Here is a 21828-nt window from a genome sequence, read left to right as displayed (position 1 = left end):
ATGGTTCATCAGGATCAACATCCCATAATCGAAAACGGTCTACTCCACGCTGATCGGCCAACGGCGCGAGGAACATACGGTAAGATTCAGCGTTATTTTCTAACGTATTCCATATAAACTGCTATGATGAACATATGACCCACTCTGGATGAATCATCTAACGCTGCCCACGGAATTATAAACGATCCCCCGCCCATCCGGTCATCATCAGATCATACGTAGATCATTCTAGAAGTACGTCCAGTTGAAATTTTTCATCTTGCGCCAATTGCTATCAAACTGTATTTCATCATCAATATAATGCATTTGGAGCTATAAATCAAGTTCTGGATAAAGCTGCAGAAAACGATAAAAACATACTTTAGACCATATTTTAGTATGAATATGTGAATGAAAAAGTTTAACGTTGCTACACCCTGAACAATACATATAGGACATTGAATGGGCCATAATAATGGCAATTTAGCAATAGAATTAAAAAAGTTATAGCCCTGCAAAGAAGGGGAACTTCTCCATAGACAAATAGAGCTGGCAAGGGATGGTAAATTATGAATTTAACCCATGGCGATCAAAGTGTTAATAAGTGCTTGCCCCCTAGACTAGCTGATTACCTATCAAGTTACATAATGAATTACTTACTGTAATTATAAATGGCACTGTATTCATCATCTCCAATAGGAAGGACATCTGGAACATCTGTTCCCAAATATTCCCCTGTAAAAAGAAAACAAATATTCCCCTGTAAAAACAAAACAAATATTCCCCTGTAAAAAGAAAACAAACATTCCCCTGTAAAAAAGAAAACAAATATTCCCATGTAAAAAGTAAACAAATACTCCCCTGTAAAAACAAACAAACATTCCCCGGTAAAAACAAACAAACAAAACAAATATTCCCCTGTAAAAACAAACAAACAAAACAAATATTCCCCTGTAAAAACAAACAAATATTCCCCTGTAAAAACAAACAAGTATTCTCCTGTAAAAACAAACAAATATTCCCCTGTAAAAAGAAAACAAATATTCCCCTGTAAAAAGAAAACAAATATTCCCCTGTAAAAACAAACAAATATTCCCCTGTAAAAAGAAACAAACATTCCCCTATAAAAACAAACAAATATTACCCTATAAAAACAAACAAATATTCCCATATAAAAACAAACAAATATTCCCCTGTAAAAAGAAACAAACATTCCACTATAAAAACAAGCAAATATTCCCCCATAAAAACAAAACAAATATTCCCCTGTAAAAAGAAAACAAATATTCCCCTGTAAAAACAAACAAAACAAACATTCCCCTGTAAAAACAAACAAACAAAGCAAATATTCCCCTGTAAAAACAAACAAATATTCCCCTGTAAAAACAATTATTCTCCTGTAAAAACAAACAAATATTCCCCTGTAAAAAGAAAACAAATATTCCCCTGTAAAAAGAAAACAAATATTCCCCTGTAAAAACAAACAAATATTCCCATATAAAAACAAACAAATATTCCCCTGTAAAAAGAAACAAACATTCCCCTATAAAAACAAACAAATATTCCCCTATAAAAACAAACAAATATTCCACTATAAAAACAAACAAATATTCCCCTATAAAAACAAACAAATATTCCCCTATAAAAACAAACAAATATCCCCATATAAAAACAAACAAACAAATACTGCCTTGTAAAAACGAATGAAAAACATACCCCTGTAAAAACAAAACAAAACAAAAACAACAAAAGAAGTCAACAGAAAAGAAAAAGCTGAAATAATATATCTTGTGAAATCAAAATAATAACAGAACCATGAATTAACCACATCAATCATACAAGTCAAGGCAGTGAAGTCAATCATTCTCCATGTTGACAGAATACCAATGTAATTGTGAGGTTTTGCCCGCTGCTCACTACCTTTTCTCTGTCTTCTTTAAGCCTACTGTTAGGAATTCCCTATTCTCTGTCTTCTTTAAGCCTACTGTTAGGAATTCCCTATTCTCTGTCTTCTTTAAGCCTACTGTTAGGAATTCCCTACTCACTCTCTCTAGCCCCCACCCTCTCGTTCCTTACCCTTAGTGGCCACACCTGTTTGATATTCTATTATCTCTCGCACCTGTGGTGGCAGGCTAATTAGTCCCCCGGTGGGCTTTAAATACCAGGGCGCTTCCCCTCGTTTTGGCGTGGGGTCGTGTTGTATACTTGCCGAGTCATATTCTCTAAACATCTAGACTCTTTCGGGAGATCCTCTGTCTGCCTATGCTGTTCCATTCTCCGGCGTCGAGATGTTTGCTCCAGCCTTCGCCAGCTGTCGCCGTTGCCTGTGGGGAAGACTGGTCTGCGCTCCCTGTACTTCCACGGGAGGCACCCCAGCGTTCCACTGCAGACCCCCGCGCAGCTGTTCCTCCTGACGCACATCCAGACCAGCGCAGACGCTCTCCAGTCCTCAGCGCGCAACGCGCATCTTCCAAGGACGCTCGAGCTTGGCACGCTCTCCAGACCAGCGCGCAACGCGCATCTTCCAAGAACCTTCGAGCTTGGCACGCTCCTCCGTACCAGCGCACAGACGCGCATCTTCCAGACCTTCGAGCTTGGCACGCTCCTCCGTACCAGCGCACTGACGCGCATCTTCCAGACCTTCGAGCTTGGCACGCTCCTCCGTACCAGCGCACAGATGCGCATCTTCCAGACCTTCGTGCTTGGCACACTCCTCCTCGCAGACGCACCCCGAGGCGTCTCTCTGTTCCGACGCCCGACAGCGGCTACCCGGTGGACGACGCTCTCGCCACCGCCACTGTTCCGACGCGCACACCAAGGTGTGGCGCGCACTCTGTTCCTCGGCTCCGACAGTGGCTACCCGGTGGACGATGCCCTCGTCACCGCCACTGTTCCAGCACTCTGTTCCTCGGCTCCGACAGCGGCTACCCGGTGGACGATGCCCTCGTCACCGCCACTGTTCCAGCACTCTGCCCCTCGGCTCGGACAGCCAGCCACCCGGTGGCGATGCCCTCGCCCCGTTGCTGCCCCTGTACCTTTACGCATACGCCTGGGTGAGTTTTGATTGTGATGTCACTCACTCAGCGTAGTGCCCTTGCCCCCGTTCCCGTTGCTGTCCCTGTACCTTTACGCATACGCCTGGGTGAGTTTTGATTGTGATGTCACTCACTCAGCGTAGTGCCCTTGCCCCCGTTCCCGTTGCTGTCCCTGTACCTTTACGCATACGCCTGGGTGAGTTTTTGATTGTGATGTCACTCACTCAGCGTAGTGCTCTTGCCCCCGTTCCCACTGCTATTCCTGTTCCTTTACGCATACGCCTGGGTGAGTTTTGATTGTGATGTCACTCTCCCAGCGTATTGCCTCTGTTAGTTAGTTTGGACAATTCATCTCCCAGCGTATTGCCTCTGTTAGTTAGTTTGGACATTTCATCTCCCAGCGTAATGCCTCTGTTTTTGGTTCTCACTTAGAATAGTATTTTTGGACTTTACATCTCCCCCTGTGTGTTTGTCACACGAAGATATTATTACTTTGTTCACTTTGTTATTTGGACTGTTCTGCACCTGCTCTGTTTTTTCCCTTTTGTGCATTAACTATCTCCTCTGTCCCGCAGAGCGGCCCAGATGATTTCCACCAGTCCTCCCAGTTCCTCCCTGTTTCCCAGCCCGCCTCCGCGGGCCTCAGTCCCCTCTGTTCCCTAGTTCTCCCCTTTCTAGTTCCACCTAGTTCCTGTTCCCTAGTTCTCCCCTTTCTAGTTCCACCTAGTTCCTGGTCCCAAGTTCTCCCCTTCTAGTTCCACCTAGTTCCTTGTCCCTAGTTCCCCTAGTCCCCGTTTCTCCTGTTCCCTAGCTCTCCTAGTCCCTAGTCCTCTCTCCCTAGTTCTCCTTGTCCCTGGTTTACCTAGTCTCTAGTTCCTCTGTCCCAAGGCGTTCCCTTAACCTTCCCTTAGGCGTTCCCTTACTTTCCCTTAGTGTTCCCTTTTCCTGCCCGCCTCTTAAAGGCACCTTTCCTTCCCCTCATATTATATTCCTGTATTTGTGATTCTCCCTTAAAGGGACAGTGCCCTTTTCCCTGTATTTCCCTGTTGTTCAATAAATATCTGTTTCTTGGCAAACCATCATACCTGTCTTGTGTTGTGCGATTGGGGTCGGTTACAAACCATAACAGTACGACCCCACCAAGTCTACGACCCCAGCCAGCACAGACTGTGTATGTTGAGTTTGCCTTTTTTTTCTTGTCCCCTCTAGCTCCCCTGTTAGCCCTGTTAGCTTCCCTGTTAGCCCAGTTTAGCTTCCTTGTTAGTCCTGTTTAGCTCCCTTGTTAGCCTGTTACTCCCCTGTTTAGCCCAGTTTAGCTTCCCTGTTTAGCTTGTTAGTCTCCCCGGTTAGCTCCCCTGTTTGCTTCCCGTTTTGCCCTGTTTGACCCCCCTGTAGCTAGCCATGCCCTGGCGGCTAACCCAGTCCCTCAGCAGAGCCCCTGTCTGCTAGTCTTGCCCCGGCTGCTAGCACAGCCTCTATGTTTATGCAGCCCTTGCTGCTGGCATGGGCCCTGTAGCTAGCCATGCCCTGGCAGCTAACCCAGTTTCCCTCTGCATGGCCCCGGTCTGCTAGCTTGGCCCCGGCTGTTAGCACAGCCTCTATGTTAATGCAGCCTTGCAGCTGGCATAGGCCCTGTAGCTAGCCAGGCCCAAGCAGCTAACCCGGTCCCTCTGCATGGCCTCCACTTTTTTGTGTAGTTTCTCCCACTGCTAGGACTGCCCTTCAGCTAGCAAGGTCAGTATTCCCACAGCTAGGACTGTCCTTCCAGCTAGCTTGTTCTCTCATGCTGGTCCAGCCCTGTCTGCCAGCCTAGCTCCGGCAGCTAGCGCAGCCTCTATGTAGATGTAGCAGTACAGCTAGCATAGGCCCTGTAGCTATCAGTGCCTTGGCAGCTACCCTTTCCCTCTGCTAGCCTAGCTCGGCAGCTAGCGCAGCCTCTATGTTGATGTAGCAGTACAGCTAGCATAGGCCCTGTAGCTATCAGCGCCCTGGCAGCTACCCTTTCCCTCTGCTAGCCTGGCTCCGGCAGCTTGCGCAGCCTCTATGTTGATGTAGCAGTACAGCTAGCATAGGCCCTGTAGCTGTCAGTGCCCTGGCAGCAACCTTCCCTCTGCTAGCCCTTTCCCGGTGCTTCCATGGTTACCCCTTAGCTACCCTGCTTGCCCCTCAGTTCTCTAGACCCAGTTCCTCTAGACCAGTTCTCTAGACCAGTTCTCTTGCCCAGTTCGCTAGACTAGTTCTCTAGACCCAGTTCCTCTAGACCAGTTGCCCCTCTGCTACCCTAGTTACCCCTCGGCGACCCTGTTTCTTTTGCTAGCCCCACTCTTGTGGTGGCTTCCCCTACTGGCTTGGCCAGTGCCTTCGTTTTTGTCTTGTTTTGCCCCCTGCCACTCTGTCTGTATTTGTTTTGGGTCGCCGGGTGGCTCCCGTTGGAGGGGGGGATACTGTGAGGTTTTGCCCGCTGCTCACTACCTTTTCTCTGTCTTCTTTAAGCCTACTGTTAGGAATTCCCTATTCTCTGTCTTCTTTAAGCCTACTGTTAGGAATTCCCTATTCTCTGTCTTCTTTAAGCCTACTGTTAGGAATTCCCTACTCACTCTCTCTAGCCCCCACCCTCTCGTTCCTTACCCTTAGTGGCCACACCTGTTTGATATTCTATTATCTCTCGCACCTGTGGTGGCAGGCTAATTAGTCCCCCGGTGGGCTTTAAATACCAGGGCGCTTCCCCTCGTTTTGGCGTGGGGTCGTGTTGTATACTTGCCGAGTCATATTCTCTAAACATCTAGACTCTTTCGGGAGATCCTCTGTCTGCCTATGCTGTTCCATTCTCCGGCGTCGAGATGTTTGCTCCAGCCTTCGCCAGCTGTCGCCGTTGCCTGTGGGGAAGACTGGTCTGCGCTCCCTGTACTTCCACGGGAGGCACCCCAGCGTTCCACTGCAGACCCCCGCGCAGCTGTTCCTCCTGACGCACATCCAGACCAGCGCAGACGCTCTCCAGTCCTCAGCGCGCAACGCGCATCTTCCAAGGACGCTCGAGCTTGGCACGCTCTCCAGACCAGCGCGCAACGCGCATCTTCCAAGAACCTTCGAGCTTGGCACGCTCCTCCGTACCAGCGCACAGACGCGCATCTTCCAGACCTTCGAGCTTGGCACGCTCCTCCGTACCAGCGCACTGACGCGCATCTTCCAGACCTTCGAGCTTGGCACGCTCCTCCGTACCAGCGCACAGATGCGCATCTTCCAGACCTTCGTGCTTGGCACACTCCTCCTCGCAGACGCACCCCGAGGCGTCTCTCTGTTCCGACGCCCGACAGCGGCTACCCGGTGGACGACGCTCTCGCCACCGCCACTGTTCCGACGCGCACACCAAGGTGTGGCGCGCACTCTGTTCCTCGGCTCCGACAGTGGCTACCCGGTGGACGACATCCTCGCCACCGCCACTGTTCCAGCTCCCTGTTCCGACGCGCACACCAAGGTGTGGCGCGCACTCTGTTCCTCGGCTCCGACAGCGGCTACCCGGTGGACGACGCTCTCGCCACCGCCACTGTTCCGACGCGCACACCAAGGTGTGGCGCGCACTCTGTTCCTCGGCTCCGACAGTGGCTACCCGGTGGACGACATCCTCGCCACCGCCACTGTTCCAGCTCCCTGTTCCGACGCGCACACCAAGGTGTGGCGCGCACTCTGTTCCTCAGCTCCGACAGCGGCTACCCGGTGGACGATGCCCTCGTCACCGCCACTGTTCCAGCACTCTGTTCCTCGGCTCCGACAGCGGCTACCCGGTGGACGATGCCCTCGTCACCGCCACTGTTCCAGCACTCTGCCCCTCGGCTCGGACAGCCAGCCACCCGGTGGCGATGCCCTCGCCCCGTTGCTGCCCCTGTACCTTTACGCATACGCCTGGGTGAGTTTTGATTGTGATGTCACTCACTCAGCGTAGTGCCCTTGCCCCCGTTCCCGTTGCTGTCCCTGTACCTTTACGCATACGCCTGGGTGAGTTTTGATTGTGATGTCACTCACTCAGCGTAGTGCCCTTGCCCCCGTTCCCGTTGCTGTCCCTGTACCTTTACGCATACGCCTGGGTGAGTTTTTGATTGTGATGTCACTCACTCAGCGTAGTGCTCTTGCCCCCGTTCCCACTGCTATTCCTGTTCCTTTACGCATACGCCTGGGTGAGTTTTGATTGTGATGTCACTCTCCCAGCGTATTGCCTCTGTTAGTTAGTTTGGACAATTCATCTCCCAGCGTATTGCCTCTGTTAGTTAGTTTGGACATTTCATCTCCCAGCGTAATGCCTCTGTTTTTGGTTCTCACTTAGAATAGTATTTTTGGACTTTACATCTCCCCCTGTGTGTTTGTCACACGAAGATATTATTACTTTGTTCACTTTGTTATTTGGACTGTTCTGCACCTGCTCTGTTTTTTCCCTTTTGTGCATTAACTATCTCCTCTGTCCCGCAGAGCGGCCCAGATGATTTCCACCAGTCCTCCCAGTTCCTCCCTGTTTCCCAGCCCGCCTCCGCGGGCCTCAGTCCCCTCTGTTCCCTAGTTCTCCCCTTTCTAGTTCCACCTAGTTCCTGTTCCCTAGTTCTCCCCTTTCTAGTTCCACCTAGTTCCTGGTCCCAAGTTCTCCCCTTCTAGTTCCACCTAGTTCCTTGTCCCTAGTTCCCCTAGTCCCCGTTTCTCCTGTTCCCTAGCTCTCCTAGTCCCTAGTCCTCTCTCCCTAGTTCTCCTTGTCCCTGGTTTACCTAGTCTCTAGTTCCTCTGTCCCAAGGCGTTCCCTTAACCTTCCCTTAGGCGTTCCCTTACTTTCCCTTAGTGTTCCCTTTTCCTGCCCGCCTCTTAAAGGCACCTTTCCTTCCCCTCATATTATATTCCTGTATTTGTGATTCTCCCTTAAAGGGACAGTGCCCTTTTCCCTGTATTTCCCTGTTGTTCAATAAATATCTGTTTCTTGGCAAACCATCATACCTGTCTTGTGTTGTGCGATTGGGGTCGGTTACAAACCATAACAGTAATATCAGAGCTTTGACATACACTAGTACTGTACCATGAAGAATACAGTCCAGTCAACATATCCATACAATATAGTGGGGGAATGTATCACAATACTATACTGTATCAATATGTCCCCCCACCCCTACTAGTTACCATGGCAACATGATGAAGTGTAGCCAAACAACAGCGTACCGCCGCAGGTAATGACACGTCTCCATGCGCTACAAGCCTGATGCTGCTAAGATCTAAGTGAATCCAAATCAACTGCACTTCTTTCTTTGGAATAAAAGTTAATAACAGTGGAATTGATTAAAAGCTAGATAAAGTAGCACTACAACTAATGTGGGGCTCTAGAGCCAATGCACAAATCAATGCACTTTTATGTTTTATTCATGAGCATTCTAAGGGTGAGCTCATTTGTCGAGCATGTTAATGATGTGGACTCTCAGCTGAACACACTGGCTTTTGTTTGACCTGTAAAACAACTGTTTGTGTCTACCCACTACCGCACAGCTAATGTTTGTATGCAGTATTATATTCCGTTTGTTAGATTAAAGTCTCCCGAAGGTAAACTATTCAGGAGTTACGTGTCCTTTCAGATTAACCAAAATGTTTTAGTTACTGGATTTGATATGTATAGGCTATAGCTAGAATGCACACTCAACAGCCCAGGAAGTCCGTCATTCCAACAGCCATCAGACTATACAAAGCATCACTGTGCCTCACTGCCTTGACTTGACGACTTATGACTTTTACCTTTACGTCGACATTCACAATTATTTTACACTTATTACTGTACATTTGACTGTATATACATATTTTAGAATGTATATACGTATGTATATCCCTGACTGTATTTTTATTCTTATTTGTGATTTATAATTTTTTACTACCAAAATGTTTATTGTGAGCGATCTGCAGTGCTGGGGCTCAGGAGGTAGAGCAGTCGTCTGGTAATCCGGAGGTTCCCGGTTCGATTCCCGCTCCTCCCGGGCAGCGTGTCGAGGTGTCCTTGAGCAAGACACTTAACCCCTAACTGCTCCTGATGAGCAGGTTGGCACCTTGCACGGTCGCCTCCGCCGTCGGTGTGTGAATGTGTGAGTGAATGGGTAAAAATGTGATGAACAAATTGTAAAGCGCTTTGGCTAAAAGCTGCTATATAAATGCAGCCATTTACCATTTAGTGCTGAATTTCCCTCAGGATCAATAAAGTACTTCTATTCTATTATATTCTATTGTAGCAATGTCTTGGAACTAACACACATACCGGACAATCAGAGGCTTGTGAAACACGGTACAGAAACAGAGCATCTTTCACCAGACACCAGTGGAAAGAGCAGCTTCTTTACCTTATAGCTGAGATATGTGATGAGCATGGTCTCCAGGAAGCTGATTGAGGCCACGGTCACCTGGAACAAAGGGGAGAGGGAAAGAGTTTATTAGCACCGGTGCCGTGGCCTTTGCTCAAATGCTTTGCGTTATAAATCGTTAGCCTCATACGATAATTGCCTAAGTAATTTTTCACGATTTTTGGAAAAGAAGAAAAAACGCAAATGTGTACGAGTTTTTAATTAATATTTTGAAAATAAGTTCCACAAGGTGTATCAACAAGTTTGCAAAAATACAAAAACACAACAAGCATTGCGTAACAAAATAAGGTGACTTTTAAAGAAAATATGTTGTGACTTAGGCATTTTTTCCTCGTACATACAATACATACATGTCATACACTAAGGCAGTTGTTATATTTGCCTAAGTCATGCGATCGCCATCTGTGTTAACGTTAACGTTAACTCATTAACTGCCGGGCATTAGCCATGGCCCTGTGGTAGCATTGCCATGATTTAAAAGATAGGACTGAGTCACCTTGTTTGTATAGCTATAACTATATTCTATATTATAGCTATGGATACAATACTATGGCCCATTTGACATCACCTATCTATCGTTCAATATGTGGAAAAGAATAAATGTTTCCATCCATACATTCCCGTGTTATACTGTGGTGAATATAAGTATGGTTTTAGAGCGGTCTAGGGTAATTCATGAAATGCATGAGTTATAGCCCTACACGTCAATTCCACTATAGACGTAGCCATTTCTTGCCTGTATACGCTATTATCCCGAAATCAAATCTATATCATAGGTATTATGTTCCCTCATGAATGCATGAAAGGGAGGGGGGGGGGGGGGGGGGTTGTTTCTGATTATTTGATTGTCAGTAACGGCATTCGTATTGAACATGAAAAACGGTTATCAGCCCGATCGGTGTAAAAGCATTGCAGGATCAAGCTAAAATTGACGTCAGATCATTCTTACCTGTGATCAGGAGTATTCCAAAAATAATATTCCAATTGTTTGATCACCATCTGGTACTTCCAATGTCCATTTGGCCCAAGGCATAATCCACCACAACATATGGATCGAGAATATTTGAAGCGCTTCAATGGAACCGGCAGACCGGCTGCCCTCGCCCGACAAGGAAACATGAAACCGGAGACGTTTGGCGGTCCCACAGGCCAAGATAGGAGGGTACAAAGGGTAGCGTGATGCGGCCGGTATTGCACTTTTACATTCTCAGGCTGATTCCCCATGTTAACCCCAAGTTTGTGTGCCTGTAATGAATAGAAATATCGAAAAAAAAAAATAACGATCAAATAACGAGTATACTCGTTGTTGGCGTTCAACGATTGGTGCCCAATAACGAGTATACTCGTCGTTGGCAGTGAATGAGTTAAAATGCACAAGTCACATGAGTGAGTTAGGCAGATGGGGATTTTTGAACCTAGCAAGCGTTCTGATTGGCTGAGGACATAGGCACTAAGCCAGGGCGATGCAGCAGTGTGAGGAGATTACAGATTACAGCAGAAATCTCAATTTGGCCAAAAAGTTACTTAGGCAATTATCGGCCGAGCTATAGTAACTTTTTCGCACCTACTCCCAAACTACGCATGCGGAGATTGATAGACCTAGACTCCGTGGGCAATCTGCGCATGCGTAGTTCAGGAGTAGGTGCGAAAAAGCTACTATAGCTTGGCAGAGAAAGTGCCAATCGACTTGGAATTGGTCTCTCCGTGTTCAGGAGACTCAGGCTTATAAAACTCTATTGGTTCATGGCTCCAGCACCCCCACAGCCGTAGCAACAACCACTTAATGTCGAGGCTCTCATCCACATTCATTAATTTTCTCCCCCCGCTATCTCTCCCACGATTTCAGAATCCCGGAAGTGTTGCGGTGTATGGTCTATGGGTACATTTCAGTTTCAGAACTGAGAGCACTACAGTAGAATAAAGCTCCGTTTAATGCTCTGGTTTCTGACTTTCAGAGAGAGAGAGAGTAGCTCATGTTCACATATATTGATAGATTTCTTTTCAAAATTCAAATTTCCTAAGCCATGGAAATAACATTGTTAAAGTTATGTGATGTGTACGATTGCATGTAACTGTCTAACTGTTTCCACAAGAGGGTGCTATAGGCGGAGCTATTGACGCTGGCGCCAGGTAAGAGGGTATTTAAGGGAATGTTCCCTCCCTCTCTGTCTCTTCCTCCGTCGCCTCTCATAAGGAGAAGGTCTCGTGTACTGTTGGGTGCAATGATAATAAACCACGCCAAAGGCTAAAGAGAGAAACCTTGTCGTCATGACCAAGTTATTGTCGCCCCATAAGTGACTCTGTCAACAAACATATTGAAATGTTTAATTTCCCCTTTAACCTCTTAGGCCAAGTCAGACATCTATGGATCGGGCCAAATCTCTTCTTTCCAATGGCAGAGTTCAATCTGGATTTAGTACCACCAGGCGCCCATAACAGGGCAGCAAAAACCGTGAATGAAATCTACTGTACAGTTACTTTTTTGTAATGAAAAATGCTCCGCCATTTTTCATCAGATTGAGATGTGTTTTTTCTCTCTAGACGTTCACAGAAACGTAAAGAAACAAACTACGTTCTATGAAACGTAAAGGCAATAACGTTCAGGTTTGTTCATAATCATGACAAAGAAAGTAGAAAAATTATTTCACTCCAGACGGCTCCAAGTTTGACAGGGGCTGGCGTGAGCTGGGTAGTGTAGTTTTATGAAATTCTGAAGCCCATCGAAAGCTCTGGGTCTCTTCTTTCATAGGACTACACACACGTATGACAGCTTCCTTTATTTCTTATATGTGGGACGTTGCAGCTTTAGTGTGGTAGTGAAAGGGTTAAGTGTGGTAGTGAAAGGGTTAACCTTGTGTAGTGTGGTAGTGAAAGGTTAACCTTCTGTAGTGTGGTAGTGAAAGGGTTAACCTTCTGTAGTGTGGTAGTGAAAGGGTTAACCTTCTGTAGTGTGGTAGTGAAAGGTGAACCGTCTGCAGTGTGGTAGTGAAAGGTTAACCTTCTGTAGTGTGGTAGTGAAAGGGTTAACCGTCTGTAGTGTGGTAGTGAAAGGGTTAACCATCTGTAGTGTGGTAGTGAAAGGGTTAACGTCTGTAGTGTGGTAGTGCAAGGGTTAACCGTCTGTAGTGTGGTAGTGAAAGGCACTAGGTGCCTAAAAATGATTTTTTTTACATTTATGAAAACACAAAATACAAGAATTCTAAAAATGAGTAAATCAGTAAATGTCTTCGGCAGTCGCGCTGCAGACTAATCCCCCTCCTCCTCCGAAACCGCGTAGTGCACCTTTAAGTGAGTGTTCCTTCTCACCTGTATCGCCCATACAGGAACCTTCCTGTTCACCCAGAATATCAACTCCCTTTCAGAGAAGGAAAGAAGGAAACACGAGGATTAGTTAACACACGGTCATAATTGCTCTGGGAATAACTGTGCGCCACAGCGGCGTTTTGACGGCAACGTACCAGTTGATTTCCGCGGGGTCTTCTGTGGTGCTGCTCAGGGTGCTGTTTCGACTGCTCGCACTGTGCCAACAAAACATCAACAGCGAAGGGAAAAGGCGAAGTCAGCATCGAAGCTTGTTTTTTCTGTTTGTTTATGTGTGGAAAACATGGGCCCACTGGGAAACAGGTCCATCAGGAAGCATACTGTGTATCGTACATCATACTAATGCAATGTCAAGGGGGTCGAGCCCCTGTCTGTACAGGCTGACTACTGAAAATCTACTTTGTGTGCGGCGTGTGTGAAGTGAGTGCTCCTATGAGTAGGACATCATAGGGCTAGGGTTCCAAAAATCTGAACTATCCCTTTCATTTCTATAGTATTCCATCACATCATCATCATAGGTGTCTTGGTAGCAACAGGAGATGACCGTAAACAAATAGCAGGTGATTATCTTTGAGCTGTGTTGCGTTCATGGCACTGTGCCAGATGTCAGAACAGCAATACGTCAATCGCACTGGATTTTGATCTCGCCACGCCTCTATTTTGGTCATGCCACTCCTCTTTTGGGGGAAAACAATTCAGGGAATAATAAAGACCACGCTGAAGGAATATTCATGAACTCTCACTTGGAGATTCATAAGCGTGATATTAAATGTCCTGGTAGGGAAATGAGGTAATATCCTGCAGCCGACTGGGGAAATAAGCCTGATCAAATGTAAAAATTAAGTATAAATAAAAAGCTGGATGTGCAGGTGATGCTGTGGTATGGTGGTCCGTCAGACAGAACAGATTATGTGCATAATGCATTAATATCCCTACTTATAGTAGTTCATAGGGATGGGATGATATGCTTATCTCACAGTACGTTTTGAGGAAGGTATGCCACACTGATGATTTCAGTACGGATAGAACGCTCTTCGTCTCAGGTTTGATGCCACTCTCTGAGGAGTTAGGAGTTGTAGCGTGTTTCCAGCGACAGTGTTACATACAAAACAGCGCCCCCCTGCTGTAACGGGAGCCGGAGAGCTTGTTAAAGTGCAAGGCGTCTAATTTGTGATTACTGGTACGACAGAATACAAATTTTGCTGATGTCGCGATATGCCTTTTCTGCCTCAAGCTAAGTATTGTCGCATTTCTGCATCGCAATATATTGAATTTGATAAACCATCCCATCCCTAGTAGCTATCCATAGCTATCAAGTCATAGACAAGATCAGGTGTGCAGTTTGTATCTTCTTTTCTCAATATATGCATCTTCATATCCTGAGTATGAATGTTCTCATATATATATATGGAATATTGTGACTATGACCATGGAAACAGAACTTCCACAGACTGTGAAACGGTGCTTCAGTATGCTGGCTAACATGAGCGTGTCCCACTCAGAGTCTCGGTACAAGCTACTTGCTTTTAACCATGTGTACAAGCAGACAAGTGGACACATTATACACAGGTTTCTTGTGTTTGAGCCAATCAGAAATACCCACTGAATAACATGACCGAGTTGCCCCCTACTGTACCTTGTACAGTACAACAGGGCTCTATAGAGAAATCATGGCACTCCCCTGACTAAAAGTTGTTTCAAACTAAAACGGTTGGATGTAATTTTTCCAAATCAAGATAGTTGTGAATGTGAGTCTTTCACCTTTTACATCTAGCTTTGGCATGGATAGATTGTTTAGATCGCTAGCAGGGCTAACAAATGCAAATATATTGTAGTCTGTCCCGGATGCGTGAATACTTTGGGCAACCAACATGTCCTTCCGCGTTTCTCTGATTGGCCAGCGATCGACCAGCCCTCTACGCTCGTTTTCCCCCTACGCCGGTAACGCGCGCATGCGCATTTTCTTTTTGACGGCACTCAAACGCCAAGCGAGGCTAATCGCGGAAATGTAATGTTATGTTCGAATCCGTAGAATACATATTTATCAAAACAACATATTTATCAAAACAACTACCAGATTCACTCATAACGTTATTTTGCCAACACAGCCCAGCTGTCAGAAACTGTACATTGTAACGTTATATTATTATTTACAAGACTGGGCATTTATTTAAAAAACATACATACCCTAACCACATAACAGATATTTAAAAGGTAATTAACAGGCATGTTCTGCAACATATATCCACTCTTGAACAATGAAAAACTCCTTTTTCTTCTATTTACAAATAAGAGCAGCTCTGAAGGCTCACGTGTCCCATGGGATGTTGCACTTGAGCACCACAGGTTTCACAACGCAATTATTGTTATTATTATTTACAAGACTGGGCATTTATTTAAAAAACCTACATACCCTAACCACATAACAGATATTTAAAAGGTAATTAACAGGCATGTTCTGCAACACAAATCCACTCTTGAACGAACATGGTACAGTAAGTGGGGAGTGTAAACTTTAATGGTTAAAGACAGTAGAGCTTGAGTACGTTCGATAGGGCTTTGATTCAAACCGGTGCATGAGATGAGGTTCTATATGTAGAACATGGTACAGTAAGTGGGGAGTGTAAACAGTGATTCAAACCCCCTCAATGTACAGTGATTCAAACCCCCTCAATGTACAGTTTCTGACTGGGCTGTGTTGTGTTGTCACGCGAAATAATGTTATGAATAAAACACGAAATAACATTATATAACGTTATGTTATATACCGTTACAATGTACAGTTTCTGACAGCTGGGCTATGTTGGCGAAATAACGTTATGAGTGAAGGAGAGCGCTGGCCAACGCTGGCCAATCAGAGAAACGCGGAAGGACATGTTGGTTGCCCAAAGTATTCACGCGTCCCGGATGCAAACAAAGTCTATACAGAAGAAGAATTCGTTGTGAATCCAGATTTGCAATGTAAACATAAAACATGGAAACAATCGAGAACGGATGTTGAGATCATGGCAGAAAAACATCTCAGACCATTTTCTTTCTGAGTTTTAGCGTTTAGCGGCCCGTCACATGCACCTACTGTTGATGCGCTTCATTGCATTCTTTGGACGTGTAGCGTTAATTTCTCAGGATGTGCACAAAGTACACTCCAAAGGAACGCAGAATACGCGGCTCCGTCATATTTAAAAGCAAGTACACAGAGACCATTATTGTATTCAGGTTACTCATAGTCAATATATGAGCATAATATTAGCTACTGTAAACAGCGTATGGCTGTTTTTACATCATGCTCTAAGACGGAATACTCAAGTACCCTGAATGATATTGGACTGTGAATCAATGTACATGCAAAAACACACTTATTGTTAAGCGGCGATTCGCTGGGGTCTTCCAATCTCACTCGGAGGCAGTAGAGGGCGCAGCTGAGCAGCTTCAGGGAGAAGTTGAAGAGGCGGATTCTCAGGCCTGAGGAACAGGAGGGGTGGTGTTAGGTGACAGATCGGATGGTGTTAGGTGACAGATCGGGTGGTGTGAGGTGACAGATCGGGTTTGGAATGGAATGGTATTCGTGTATTTGATATTTGATACTGTACTGTATTGTGATATTGTTTGGCTGAGTTTAAGCATTGACATTCAGATTCCTTTATTCCTTTTCAGATTCAGTCACCTCATTCAGTACCTTACAGCAAATAAAGTGAAATTCACTTTGTTGTGGTTCCTCGACCATAGCAGCATCCAATATGATATAAATAAATTTGTATTAAAATAGCATAGAATAAAATTTAAATAAGATAAATAACAGCAAGATGACTATATACAGTTCTAAAAAAGTGTACAATGCAGATAGTAGATATTATACTATTATAAAATGTAAACAACAAAATGGCTATATACAGTTCCAACAAGAAGAATAGATCTTTGATAGGAAAACATTTCAGAGCCCCCCCCCCCGTTCAAACTGTCAAGAACATGAGATCAGACCCCCTAAAAAGTGACACATATTAAAAAACTAAAAAGTTAAACAAGTCTGAAGTGGAGAATTAGGAGAGAATACAAAAATGATTGGTTGGCATAAGAGAGAGAGAAGTTGTTCTTGTTTTCCCAGGAGAGGGGGGTGTGGTCAGGCCAAGTCCCAGACTGCAGTCAGCCCTGCTGAAGAACCAGCATCCTGCGGTAACCATAGAGATGCAGAGTGGTGCACTTATGCAATTTCCTCTCCCTCACCACGCCATTTGCATCAGATGATCTTCTACGTGTTTATGGGGTGATTGACTCCTCTCTCATGTATACCATCACCTAATGGCTCCCGATGTATTCCATAATGAGGTGAATGATGCCCATCACTCTGTCCACTAAGTGGCAGTCCTAATGCTTAAAAGTTCCATGCTCCAACCGCCGAGTGAATCTCAAATGACGAAGAAGCAGTGTTGTCTTCTGGGTAGAACTTTTCTGAACCTGCCTCTAATGGCGTGGTAGTCGTGGGAACACATTGGCTGTACTCAGTAGGCTATGAGGCTGTCCTCCTCAACTACAACAGGAATTCTTCACTATGTGTGATATGCATGGGGCTTTGTCGACTAATCGATTAGTTCCCACATGCAATCATGCTAGCGCTTATCAGAGGTGCTTATAATTGTTCACTCTTTTGGCATGGGAAAAAAACACCATAAAATCAAATATTCGACTAACAAAGTTGACTAAGACTAACCCGATCAATGAATGGACTAATCGAGGGGACAGCCCTAGTAGGCTCAGACATCGGGTGGCGCTGGGCTGTTCAGCCCCTCTCGACTCCCGTGGTGGATGATGGGTGGATGATGTCATGTTTACTCCAGATGTCTCCACTGGTCTTTGCAGACATTAGCTCGTCCTTTTTCTTAAAAGACTGTCTACCTCATGTCTGCACATCCAGCGAGACCACCAGCTGTGCCAAGGTGCGCATGAGCACCTAGCTGTTGGCAGGCGCATGCCTCCTCTCCCCTCAGCTGACCCGCTCTCTTAGTCGCTGGTCTTCGCTCACTGCCCTACCTGCAAAAAGCCTAAAGTGACTATATCTGTCCACGCAATGGAGCGTGACTAACGCGGCTCTGTGCTGCCCTGGCAACCTGTCACAACAGATCTCTTCTGACTTCTGACTTTCAAACCGACCAAGAATAACAGAAACACTGTCACTTTGAAGAGGGGGCTTTGTGGCAGGACGAGGGGATCTGGTGCAAGCTAAACACGTGGTGGCTTGTATGGGAGCAGGGGGAAGTTGCTGTCTGCATAGCAATGTTTTGTGGAAGCTTTGGTGGATGAATATCATATTACCGTGAATGGAGGCACACACATATAAGCCTGCACCACGTGCACACGCATACACACACACACACACACCACCATGCATACTGAGACACGGAGAAAGGAGACGTTTCTTCCGTCAGAAGCTCTGGGAAAACAAGTAGACTTGGGACTATACAGAATAAATGTTTATACCAATAAAGGTAGAGGCTATTTGATTGAGCAACAGATTTGCCATGTTTAGGGCCTTAGAAACATATTGACAATTTAAAATCGGAATGTCATTAAGGTGTCATGTCAGTTTCGCTGATGGTGTGAGTGACGTGGCAGTGAGCTTCCAGTGTGGATCGCCTGCTGTTTTCCCTCTAGACAGCAGTTATGGCTGCAGATACGCTAGCCGGCCACAAGGGGGCACTAGCTGCATTATCTAAGGTCATCCAAATCAACCAAACTACCTGATCTCTAGTGACATGGTCTCTCCTTAGAGACCAATGCCAGAATCAATGTTAAATGATTTGAAACCGGGTAAGCACAAACAATTGGTCTACATGGGATAGGTCGGCAGACGCCTTTGGCTAGATGTGACATTTCCTGTTTGCTTCTGCTGTCTTCCTGTCATCGACGGGGGACGTTTAGTGATAATAACAAGCACACAGCGCCTAGGAACAATAATAGCCATGCCATGGCTGATTATGAGTTTACTACATTAAACATCACTGACAGGCACTGCTGCACACACACAAATACGCTACACAGACACACAAACAAATGCAGAACGACACAAACACACACATACACACAAATTAGAACAAATGAAGATGCACATGGTGGACAAACAAATACACAAGTGCACAAATACCAGTACCAAAGTAGGTGCACTTGCTCGCATGTATAGAACAAAACAGAACGTGAGTCCCGCAAAAAGACCTGCCTCACTGATGACATCACTACTTATCATGACCTCTTGTTAGCATCCTCCAAACAACTTACTACTACTGCCTTGTTCTTTCAGCCTACAAGGAACCTCCACAAGGAACCTCCACAAGGAACCTACATGAGGAACCTCCACAAGGAACCTACATGAGGAACCTCCACAAGGAACCTCCACACAGAACCTCCACACAGAACCTCCACACAGAACCTCCACACAGAACCTCCACAAGGAACCTCCACAAGGAACCTCCACAAGGAACCTCCACAAGGAACCTCCACAAGGAACCTACACACAGAACCTCCACAAGGAACCTCCACACAGAACCTCCACAAGGAACCTCCACACAGAACCTCCACAATGAATCTACACAAGGAACCTCCACACAGAACCTCCACAAGGAACCTCCACACAGAACCTCCACAATGAATCTACACAAGGAACCTCCACACAGAACATCCACAAGGAACCTCCACACAGAACCTCCACAAGGAATCTACACAAGGAACCTCCACAAGGAACCTCCACAAGGAACCTCCACAAGGAATCTACACAAGGAATCTACACAAGGAACATCCACACAGAACCTCCACAAGGAACCTCCACAAGGAACCTCCACAAGGAACCTCCACAAGGAATCTACACAAGGAACATCCACACAGAACCTCCACAAGGAACATCCACACAGAACCTCCACAAGGAACCTCCACACAGAACCTCCACAAGGAATCTACACAAGGAACCTCCACACAGAATCTACACAAGGAACCTCCACACAGAACCTCCACAAGGAACCTCCACACAGAACCTCCACAAGGAACCTCCACACAGAACCTCCACAAGGAATCTACACAAGGAACCTCCACACAGAACCTCCACAAGGAACCTCCACACAGAACCTCCACAAGGAATCTACACAAGGAACCTCCACAAGGAACCTCCATGAGGAACCTCCACACAGAACCTCCACAAGGAACCTCCATGAGGAACCTCCACAAGGAACCTCCACACAGAACCTCCACAAGGAACCTCCATGAGGAACCTCCACACAGAACATCCACAAGGAATCTACACAAGGAACCTCCACACAGAACCTCCACAAGGAACCTCCACACAGAACCTCCACAAGGAACCTCCACACAGAACCTCCACAAGGAACCTCCACAAGGAACCTCCATGAGGAACCTCCACACAGAACCTCCACAAGGAACCTGCACAAGGAACCTCCATGAGGAACGTCCATGAGGAACCTCCACAAGGAACCTCCATGAGGAACGTCCATGAGGAACGTCCATGAGGAACCTCCACAAGGAACCTCCACAAGGAACCTCTGCAAGGAACCTCCACAAGGAACCTCTGCAAGGAACCTCCACAAGGAACCTCCACAAGGAACCTCCATGAGGAACGTCCATGAGGAACGTTCATGAGGAACGTCCATGAGGAACCTACACAAGGAACCTCCACAAGGAACGTCTGCAAGGAACCTCCACAAGGAACCTCCACAAGGAACCTCTGCAAGGAACCTCCACAAGGAACCTCCACAAGGAACCTCCATGAGGAACGTCCATGAGGAATGTCCATGAGGAACGTCCATGAGGAACCTACACAAGGAACCTCCACAAGGAACCTCTGCAAGGAACCTCTGCAAGGAACCTCCACAAGGAACCTCCACACAGAATCTCTGCAAGGAACCTACACAGACTGTATGCCACCATGTCTCCTGTATCATCCTTCTCTCCCCTTATAGACGCTGAAGTTCTGACACTGTTGATGCTGAACCGTCCCACTACATGCCAGCTGGACGCAATACACTCTGCACTCTTCCACACCATCACACCAGACATCCTCCTATTCCTGCCTGCAACCATCAACTCCAGAGTGGTTTCCACCAAGCCAGAGTCACACTGCTCATCCAAAAACAAGCCCTGAACCCCACTGTCATAGATAACTGTCTTCACCCTGTCACTCTTCTCTCTTTTCTCTCTAAATCACTTGAACGTACCACGTACCATATCCAACTAGCTCACTGATGATCTATTACAGAATGATCTCCTGGACCCCAATCAATCAAGCTTCAAGACCATTCACTCCACACAGATGGCCCTCATAGCAGTCACAGAGGCTCTTCACTTAGCAAGAGCGAAAGGCCTCCCCTCTGTCCTGATTCTCTTGGACCTGTCAGCAGCCTTCAACACAGTCAACCATCAGATCCTCCTTGCATCCCTAAAGATGGGTGTCCCCCAGGGCTCGGTCCTTGGACCCCTCCTCTTCACTCTACACCAAATCTTTATCACTTCTCATGCCTTCTCATACCACTGCTATGCTGAACCGGGTAAGCACAGACAATAAGGTATACACAACAGAAATAGGTCGGCAGACGCCTTTGGCTAGATGTGACATTTCCTGTTTGCTTCTGCTGTCTTCCTGTCATCGACGGGGGACGTTTAGTGATAATAACAAGCACACAGCGTCTAGAAACAATATAGCCACGCCATGGCTGATTAGGAGTTTACTACATTAAACATCACTGACAGGGCTCTGTGCTTGGACCCCTCCTCTTCACTCTACACCAAATCGTTATCACTTCTCATGCCTTCTCATACCACTGCTATGCTGATGACACTCAACTATTCCCATCCTTTCCTCCCTCAGATACCCAAGTCTCTGAACAGATCTCAGCCTGCCTGTCCAACATTTCTGCCTGGAAATGGTCAAACCAACCACCTTAAACTGAACATGAGTCAAATGGAGCTACTTCATTTGCCGACTGAATCCCCCACTGCCCAAACCTTTCAATCACTTTGAAGAATGTAGCTGTGGCTCCGTCCCTGACCACCATGAACCTAGGTGTAGTCCTTGACGACGCGTTGGTCTCTGCGCACATTGCCTCAACAACTAGAACCTGCAGATTCCTCCT

The 21828-nt window shown here is 46.3% G+C and overlaps 1 protein-coding gene across 1 annotated transcript in view; it reads right to left on the bottom strand.

Moving 5' to 3' along the window:
* The window catches only part of kcnt1b (potassium sodium-activated channel subfamily T member 1b), a gene marked incomplete at its 5' end in the record, with an annotated part of 317351 nt that overhangs the window by 115698 nt on the left and 179825 nt on the right, over positions 1–21828 (bottom strand). Inside the window, 5 exons of the mRNA XM_084308105.1 lie at positions 640–714; positions 9362–9421; positions 12689–12737; positions 12841–12900; positions 16060–16165. Of these exons, the coding sequence (XP_084164231.1) occupies positions 640–714; positions 9362–9421; positions 12689–12737; positions 12841–12900; positions 16060–16165 (350 nt within the window). The remainder of the gene's footprint in view (positions 1–639; positions 715–9361; positions 9422–12688; positions 12738–12840; positions 12901–16059; positions 16166–21828) is intronic.

Source organism: Notolepis coatsorum, assembly GCF_963971535.1.
Source record: "Notolepis coatsorum genome assembly, chromosome: 2".
Taxonomy (NCBI): Eukaryota; Metazoa; Chordata; class Actinopteri; order Aulopiformes; family Paralepididae; genus Notolepis; species Notolepis coatsorum.
The sequence above is the reverse complement of the archived record's forward strand: the minus strand, read 5'-3'. Positions and strand labels throughout refer to the sequence as shown.